Genomic DNA, 9,526 nt, shown 5'->3' with positions numbered 1-9,526 from the left:
GGATTATAGTGTAGAACTAGGATCAGGTTTAGGGTTAGGATTATAGTGTAGAACTAGGGTTAGGGTTAGGGTTAGGGTTAGGATTATAGTGTAGAACTAGGATTAGGGTTAGGATTATAATATAGAACTAGGATTAGGTTTAGGGTTAGGATTATAGTGTAGAACTAGGGTTAGGGTTAGGGTTAGGATTAATGACTCTAGGTTTAGGGTTAGCATAATGACTCAGAATTAGGAGTAAGATTAGGGTTTATCTTTTACCGGGAGAGGTGATTAACGCGAAAGAGGATGAATCCGAGGGCGAGGCCAGCGAGAACAGAGAAGAAGATCCCGACATTGAAGCTCATGACGGCAAGCATGAGCAAAAAACCAGTTGCAGAATGCAAGACATAGGTCATCGCCACAAACATGAGCCGAACTCCGCGCAGACGAAGAATGTGCGTTAGGAGCTCAGAAACCTTCTTCGCACTGATCAGAGCAGAGATCGAAGACGGAGAATATGAAGTAAAAGAAAACGACGATGAGGACACAGACAGGGAATTAGGGTTCGACACACCTCCAACGCTGTAGCTAACTGCTTGCTCATTCAGAAACCCTAAACTCCTCCTGTGCAGATCGGCGAACCACTCGTGGAAAATGGCGAGTATTAGGACAGCGGCTAGGGTTAGGGCATAGGTCACAGGACTGTGCGGCGACCATTCCTTGAAGAACAGCTGCTCTACCTTGTCACTCACGTAGAAATGCCTGTACATCATCTCTGCATCCTGCTTGGAGTTAGGGTTAGGGTTTTGTTGCATTTTTTCTTTTCCCCACCCCTTCTTTTCTCTCAGTTAGGATCTTCCTTCGTTTCCTTTTTAATCCATGGCTACACTTCTCTACTGTGCTTTGAAATTTAAGGTTTAGGGTTTAGGGTTTAGGGTTTCTTGTTGTAATGTTGTTTCACTGAGGATGAGAGATTAGGGTTTCTTCTTGTGCTGGGAAACAACCTATCCTCCTTCTATGGTGAGAGAGATCTAGGGTTTGGGGGGTTTTAGGGTTTTAAGGTCTGTGTCTGTGTTCTGCAGTTCACCTTCCATAGCCAAAGCTCAGAAAATGTGAGCTAAAAAATTGATTGTGGAAAATAGAGAAAATTATTTTTCTTTAAAAAACTAATACATAAAATACTAGTAATAAGGACAAAAATATAAAAAAAAACAGGAAAACACATTAAATGAATTATAAATAGAAATACTATAATTTTATTAAATAGAAAAATATATATATATATAAAGGAAACAAATAGAAAACATTAGTAAATAAAGAATATGTGGAGAAAACACAAACAACAAATGTTTAATTTTGTTGAAAATTTTTGATATAATAAACTAGAAAATTGGGAAATTATAGACGTACATACATACATATACAAATATATCTTCTTTTTTTAACTCAAATAAACAAATATTTTGTTAAGAGGCTATTATTGCAAATAGAAAACAAAACCTCTTTTTTTTTTTAAATTTTAGTTTTTTTTTAATTAGCAAAACATAAATCATTTTTAAAAAGGCATATTATTCACACGTGCGGGAGGAGGGGTATTCACCTGATTTCTAAAACCACACACGTGCCTTATGCCTAATGTAACTGCTGATATAAACTCTACCAAAAAGGGAACAAAATGGCTCTAAAACTAGAGACATCCAAATTTCCCAAGCAAATGAAATACCTTCAAAACCCCTACTACTTATAAATGACTATGTGTAAGCTCCAAAGATGAATTAAAGAGGGAGTTGTGTCGAGACACGGCTCTCGCCCACACATACATATTACTAGGCAAGTTTCTTGCGACCCCCATCCTGTCTAGGGGCACTATACGAGTTTTTTTGTCCCCCACCCGAAGGCCACTATGACCTTGCTTCTAATTCCTTGCTATGAGATCTAGGACATCTCGACCCCCCCCCTCCGTTCTTCATCGGCATTGAAATTCTCAGTCTCAAACCTCGGCATAACTATCCTCGACCACCTCGATGGATTCGTCCTTCCCTCCCCTTGTCCTTTCGATCCGCTCGTTGTTCCTCTGTTCTTGATCATGTTTGAGTGGAATCGGTCTCTGTGTCTTACTTATCAAGCATTGTCTTATTCGGACAATGTACATATTGTCAAGCATGCCCATCCCCCCCCCCCCCCCACACGCCCCAAGCCTTAGTACGTTTGTTTCGTCTCTCAGGAATAACTTTATATGATGGGCATGATTCGAGGGTAGAAATGAGATCTTCGTACATGTATGTATAGAGGGTTTTATTCCTATTCGTTCATTTGCATTGATGCATTAAGGATATGAAATCTCTATTAATCCCTCTCCTCTCGATATAAATAGGAGCACTTTTTACTCTTACTATGTGAAGTTTGTTATTTAAAGACATCATCATCAAAGTGTTAAATTCTCTTGTTTGGTTCCACGACCGTAACACCAACATATCTCTTGCCTTGTATTTTATTGAGGTAACTTTTTTTTTTCCAAAAAAACCACTACTTCGCATTAGTTAGCAAATAGAATACAACAAAGTTTATTGAGGTAACTTAATCGAGTGAATATAGAAATAGAATGATTGTTTTTTTGCCTTGAGGTTTACGTTCTTTCAATTTACTAAATTACATATCAACTTGTTATTTATGGATCATCCAACTAGATTGGCACTATCAAAGTTGCAATACCAAATAAAATCTCCCTGTGCATCTTCCTAGAGGACTCTTTTGGTGACATGAGAGATTGCAGTTCACATTACGGGACATGTTACCATGACTATTATGTTGATATGTAATGCTTCATCAACTACATATCAAGACAATTCTCACGTTCATACAACTTGTTAAACTAGTGTAATCTCTTGTTGCCAACCAAGTGTAGCATCCAAAATGCCATCAAATCAAGAATTTGGAAGAAAGTTTACTCATCTCAAACCATTAGGGATGGATCTCTTTTCAATAACTTGAGTTTACATTACCGTCTAAAATGGACATCCACATTTTTTCTCTACGCTTCAATAGTGAACAATGTGATCATGTTATGGGTTACATATGCATCCTCACATGTGATGAATATCGAAGCATACAATTGTTTCCAATGAAACCTCCTCTAACAACAAAAGGACATCTTATTTTACTTGCAAATAGAAGTAATTCTTGTTCAATAACAAGAATGAACAAGCCATGCAAGATTTGTTGTCTCAAAACTTGAAAATTGTACTATTCCATCCCAATGAAAAGCGAGCATTACTCATTGATGTTACACACCTCCAAAGTGAGCTCAATGATAAATGACATCAACCACTCACAAACGAGCTGTCAAAACTGGTACAAACGCCAAGAATCTCACTGAGGAAATCTTGGCGCTTGCGGGAACAACTTTATCATCAAGGACCTGTACCACATACTTTAACTCATGATATTTTCCAAGGAAAGCATGGACATCTAAGCTATGAAAGAGAAACTTACAGAAACATAGCATGGATCACTTAGCAATCTATCCAAGTCTTCACCTGTAAAAAAGCAATCATTCAAAAGAAAATTTTGGAAATTTTCCTATTGGTTCTTTCTCTTGTTTAATTTCTAGGTAGTGTTTGTTTGGTTGTTCATGTAGGCTTTTTGGTCTATTATCTATATGCTACATGATACATCTTATCTAATAAAAATTATTGGAAGCCCCAAAGTTGGGTGCTATTGCAAACTCTGATTATAGTTTTTTCAAAAAGTTTTATCATTTGTTGAACCCGACCGATTTTTCCATTACCTCATAAAGCCAAAATCACAATTGGAATCTCTCCCCAGTGTCCCCTCCCATTTATTCTTATGTCCTAAACCATATTGTACAAAAAGCAATTCTTCTATAATATTTGTATGTATGTGTTATATGTTGCAACTAGTTGGGTGTAGTCATGTCGAATGTGTTATAAAATTTGAATAATATGTAATGGTATGATGTATTCATCTTTTGAAAGATAGATCTTGAAATATCATATACAAGCGAATATAATGTGCAAAAATTGGATTCACAGAAGTGCACGATCAATTATATGTGAAATTTGAGTAGTGTATTGTGGTTGCTATCTCTCCTACCTAGACCTTGAATCATCATACAATTATACACTTACATGGTCCTTTCTATACTTATATTCCTAAGAAAGATATGTCTATCATTCGAACAATAGGTATGCATTATAGGTTTCATTTTTGCTTCAAATGTGTGAAGATGCCCATTTTCATTCTATTTTCACATTGAAAACTATTTATGAGAGTGTCACAAAAACTAAGTCTCAAGTCTCACAGGAAATACCTGATGACAAATATACCCCAAATGCATGTGAGAATGTATTATCCCTGACAACAAGATTTTCGCCTGTACAATGCAAGACAACACACATCAATTTGTCACTTAACGCTACAATAGGTAAAGAATGAAAAGGGAGAAAAATAGACATGGCTATATCACTCACCCACATTCAACTCTTTGATGTATTGCAGTTGTTCTAAATCCAATAGAGATTTCACAACATTTTCAATAGTTCCTGGATGGAGATTGTCTTTGAACCTCAGAAAAGTAAGGTTTATCCATTTCAAGGCACGCTGTTGTCACAAAACTCTTAAATTATGACATTTTATCATGATTTCGAACATTTCGTCATGATGTAGGAAGTACTTACCGATCCACCATGGATGTGATCAAGAAATGATGTTAAGTAATCTACAGTGTAGCGACCCTACAAAGCATTTTAGAATGCTAAGGACAAAATATGGAGATTCACAACCAACAACACGATACATCAGTGTTATGCTCAATGCAAACGCTGCTCTTTTCTACTTTGGTGTCATGAGAAAGATATAATACCACCAACGACAAAAGATGTTCATTTGGATGGTAGTTACATGTAAAAATGGAGCAATCCTTGCAGAAAGATTGGAATGAGCATCTGATTTGTAATAAGCAAGTAGAACTTCAATGCTAGGAAAACGAATAACCAATGCATGAGTACAGATGCTTTGCTTGTTGAGAACACGGCCTGCATACATTGAGTACATTTTGTTAAATACTAAATAAATAAATAATAGTTTGCACATATTTGAAGGCCAACACAGAATCAACACACACACACACACACAACTAGGCATATACCTCAAAATTGTGTGATTGTCACACGAGAATTCTTGACTAATAAGTATGAATGACATCGTACACATGTTTGAAGCACACGAAAAAAGTTTCAAAGGCTCGTACCTACTGCAAGTTGAAGAATGCCATCAAATTGAAATTGTAGGTTATAGATAGCAAGCAAAATTTGTGCTTCTTGGTCACCTTGAAGGTATGGAAAATTCAAGAAGACAGCATGCTCGACACCTTGTCTGATTCCACAATATATCAAAACGTAATTGAGGTGCAGATTGTACGAATTCAAAATAATATTTGTCCATTATATTTGAAAATGAGAATCCAAAAGATGTTACACGAAGACTAGATTTAGCATAGGATGAGATCATTTATAGACCTTGGAGAGAGGTCTCGAGTTCTATTAAACTTGTCCTTAATCACATGTAGATCCTTTGCATCATCCAACACTGATGTAACTCTACATTAAAAATAAGTGATATTTATCGATGATGTGTGTATTCTGTTATGATAAACAATGATTTAACAAGCTATTAGATTTAAGCATACCTTGAGTGTTTGCCGTAGGTCATGGCCATATCTTAAACGAAGAAAGAGGATAATGTTAAAAAGAAGTAAATGTAACACTTGTGTGAATAATAAAAGAAGCTCAAAATGATGCCAAAGAATACATATGCCTATGTTGGAAGACGGTTTATAATGCGTAATTGCATGAATGAGGATAAGTTGCACTTCATATGTTGTCATGGGAAACTTCTCTCTCTCTCTCTCTCTCTCTCTCTCTCTCTCTTTTCATAAATGTATGTTTATATTAAAACAATCATGACAATACCAAAAAACCTTGCTATCAAAACTACTTCAAAAGTAGCGTTGTGGCAAGGGCAGCCTTCTAAGGTGCTGCAATACAAAACGACACAAATGTAATTCATCTAGGGACAAAGTTCCCATACAAAATAACTATTAAAACTGCCAAATCAACTTTCCTCTTATCCCATACATATTTATGGGGGTCATTGACTGGAAATGTTTTGTCACCTTTTCAATGGGTTTTCATTGAAGGTGATAGAGTTTTATCATCCCCAGAGTATAAGTTTGTGTTTGATTATTTGAGGTACTTGAGCATGTGGTATATTTGGATCTCTCTCTCTCTCTCTCTCTCTCTCTCTCTCTCTCTCACACACACACACACACACACACACGCGCGCGCGCGCGCGCGTGTACACAACCATTGGAAATATGGCTACTTATAGTTTATCATAATCACCGGAACCTATTTTTTTCCAATAATGAGATCCACGACACAACAAAAGCTTCCATTGATGCATAACAAACAAAGACGCCATGACATTTTGTGTGCATTGATACAATGCACAATTGAATTATGATTTAATGAATGAGAACAAGAACAAGATATGAAAAAGGAGGACAAATTGGCAAAAGAACCACACAGAATTTTGGGTGATGATTTCTACCGTATCGTAGTTGACTCGACTCGTTGTAGATGCAAATGTAAGGACTTGTTATAAAATCCAAGAAGGGAGAGGAGAAGAATTGTGGTATCTGATTCAGTAGCGGAAGAAGATAGATATATAAATAGAGAGAGGGAGAGGGAGAGAGTCATGGAGAGGGTGATGGATATCATGGACAAAAACTCTATTGAGCCCATATTATAAAAAGAACACGTCCATGTCATAATTATTTGTAAAGAATAACATATTTCCCAAAATGCCCCCATATTCTTAGAACTAAATTTTAATATAATGGGAAGCGCCCTAAAATACCCCTTCTTTGTTTCGGGCTTCGACACCATGGCATCCAATATTATCGTGTACGTCCACAACACACTAAAACATTTATCAAATTAATGTGAATCATGCCACACATAAAAACATGATTATTTACATGCAAACGCGCGCGCGCACACACACACACACACACACATTTGCATGTATAATTACTACAACATCATGCAATATGTATATGGTTGGTAATCTACATCCATTGTATGCACACAGATACATTACCCATCATGCGTGAATGCCACATACAAATGCATGATCATATGCACACACAAACACATTTATCTCGCAACAACAAACAACATTACCATCTACTTTCATAGTACACAAAACACATTCGTATTGCAGCATCGTGATTCATAACCATCTACATCTGCATACACAATTATATTTACTATGAACACCATGCAATATAAAATATGAACATATACAAGTTCAAGTGACACACTAAGTGCTAGGCTTGGATGCTTCACATTTGAAGTCATTCTTGAACATTTGGTTATATTTTAGCATTGGAAAGAAAATAATACTAGCAATAATGGAAACTCTTTTTTTTCCCTCTAGGATTCCATCTCATTAAATAATCAAGTGAACAAAGAATAAGGTGAATCAAGCATTCTTTTATGTAAAGTTTGACAATCATTCAAGCGAGATTTCTCTAATTGGAAGATAATCAAAGAGGGACCAATGTAAACTCTAGCGCAAGATGATAGGCCAAGAAAATTGAGAGAGAGAGAGAGAGAGAGAGACCAATCGGAGAAAGGTTCACAACTCAAGGATAGATCATCGAACAAGGCAAATACTTCTAGGAATTCTATTGGGTTACCAAATGTATCCATTACATAAAAGTTACCAACAATTGTTCCTCAATTAATAAGTAGATATTTTTTAGCGTCCATAAAACAACCACTATTGGCCCGTGGGAGTAAGTAAATTTTCTTGATGTATGTCTCCAACCTAAGAAGGGATATTCATACTTTAAGCTCAAGTCTCAACGTGTACTAGATAAGTATCCATATGTCCATATGTCATCCTACCTTTAATAGCTTTCATGAATTGCATTATATGTCGAGCATGTAAAAAGCACGTGATATTCATTTGTCACAAAGCCTACGTGAGTTCGACACAAGTGATATTCATTGAATCCCTTACTTGGCGTCATATTTGACACATTTTCATGTCATAATGCAACATGAAAACCTAGCTTGTGTGATCTAGTGCAAAGGAGTTTAAGGGCTCTACAAGAGTCAATATTTTGTGATAGTAATGAGATAAGGTTGAATACAATCTATAGCCATTCTAACCTCATATTGAACCCAACATTTGAGGTCGTGTTTGCACTGTAATATTTTAAAATTGTTTCTTTGGCATCTTCCCATCTTTCCTCAGTATTGCATAGCGTCACTTGAAAGCTCTATGAGATCTTCTATAGCCATCTTTTGAACCATTTTATATATCAACTACCCAACCAGATGAGTGGTTTTTTCTTTTGAGATTCTTTTGTAGCTTATATCAAACGTTCTAAACAAGACATGGTAATCTATGATTTAGCCTATTCCTGACTTTTGTAAGGTATCAATATACTCTTTGTAGTGCCAAAATCCTCATAGGTAGAGTGGAACATAGGTTTCCAAGAGCATAACTAAGTAAGAGGTGGTGGATTTAACTCCCAATTGTCTCCTTAAATACTTTTTTTGAATCTTCTCAATCTCATTCCATGAATTAAGAGGGATAGTTCCACCCCACACTTGTACTTCATTAAGCAAGACATGAGAGAATCTACTTGATTGGTTGCGTCTAGCCTATAATCTTGGTCTGTCCATTTTATATGAGTATATGGGAGATATTATTAATATATTTCCTCCCAGTATGGTAAGAATTAGCTCAAAAACTTAGATGGTCGAAATACAACCACATTGGCATTCATGTTGAATGAACCAATAATTTCCCCTCTCATACACTTATAAGTACAACTTGTTATATTTGTACCACATCGTGCACACTAGAATTTGAGCATGGTATATGAAGTCATATATGCCATATGTGGTTTCCATGGCTACAAACTGGAATACAAGCATGATGAACTTCCCATTGGTTGTCTAGGAGATAAAGCCCCCTAATGTGAATAATGAACACATCCCAAATGTTCTTGGGCACTAGTGGGTTACTTTCTTAAACATTGATGGGGATGTTAAAGGATTTATATATTATAAGAAAAAGGTGGATGTACAAAGATTGATAGAAAACATGACTCCCAAGTTACAAGGAAGTAAAGTTGGTTAAAAGTGTTAACCTTTTTGGTTTTCTTATATCCATTAATAACTAGTAAAATAAGAATAGCTTGTCAAGGAATTGATACGACAATTAATGAGTTGTTACAATGGCTTTAGTTTGTATAAATGCGACAAATTTGGTTAGTTGATAGAGTAACCATAAATTCATTTATACATTTTTCCATTTATTATTAAGAATCTCTAGTGTATGCAAAAAAAAAAGAAATGCAATTTTAAGCCACACATGGTTTCACTTGACATTGTTCAAAATTGGATTACCTAAGTTTGCTAACCATGGTTTAATCACAATTTACATT

The 9,526-nt window shown here is 35.9% G+C and overlaps 2 protein-coding genes across 2 annotated transcripts; both read right to left on the bottom strand.

Annotated features, from left to right (window-relative positions):
• Positions 1-1,005, bottom strand: LOC147858709 (uncharacterized). The gene has a single exon (XM_087325346.1). The coding sequence runs from the start codon at positions 792-794 to the stop codon at positions 255-257; it is 540 nt and encodes a 179-aa protein (XP_087181472.1). The 5' UTR covers positions 795-1,005; the 3' UTR covers positions 1-254.
• Positions 1,006-3,113: 2,108 nt separating this feature from the next.
• Positions 3,114-6,670, bottom strand: LOC147858708 (uncharacterized). Its single transcript, XM_087325980.1, has 10 exons — positions 6,610-6,670; positions 5,687-5,717; positions 5,517-5,597; positions 5,249-5,373; positions 4,900-5,033; positions 4,677-4,733; positions 4,470-4,599; positions 4,310-4,372; positions 3,472-3,515; positions 3,114-3,397 (listed from the first exon to the last, which is right to left on the bottom strand). Exons 2-10 carry the CDS (start codon positions 5,713-5,715, stop codon positions 3,308-3,310), a joined length of 753 nt encoding a protein of 250 aa, XP_087182106.1. The 5' UTR covers positions 5,716-5,717; positions 6,610-6,670; the 3' UTR covers positions 3,114-3,307.
• Positions 6,671-9,526: the final 2,856 nt, after the last annotated feature.

Source organism: Azolla caroliniana, unplaced genomic scaffold (assembly GCF_043228905.1).
Source record: "Azolla caroliniana isolate FFs.n. ecotype wild unplaced genomic scaffold, voAzoCaro1.0.p SCAF_10, whole genome shotgun sequence".
In the NCBI taxonomy this organism is placed as follows: Eukaryota; Viridiplantae; Streptophyta; class Polypodiopsida; order Salviniales; family Salviniaceae; genus Azolla; species Azolla caroliniana.
This window is presented reverse-complemented; position numbering and strand designations above follow the sequence as displayed.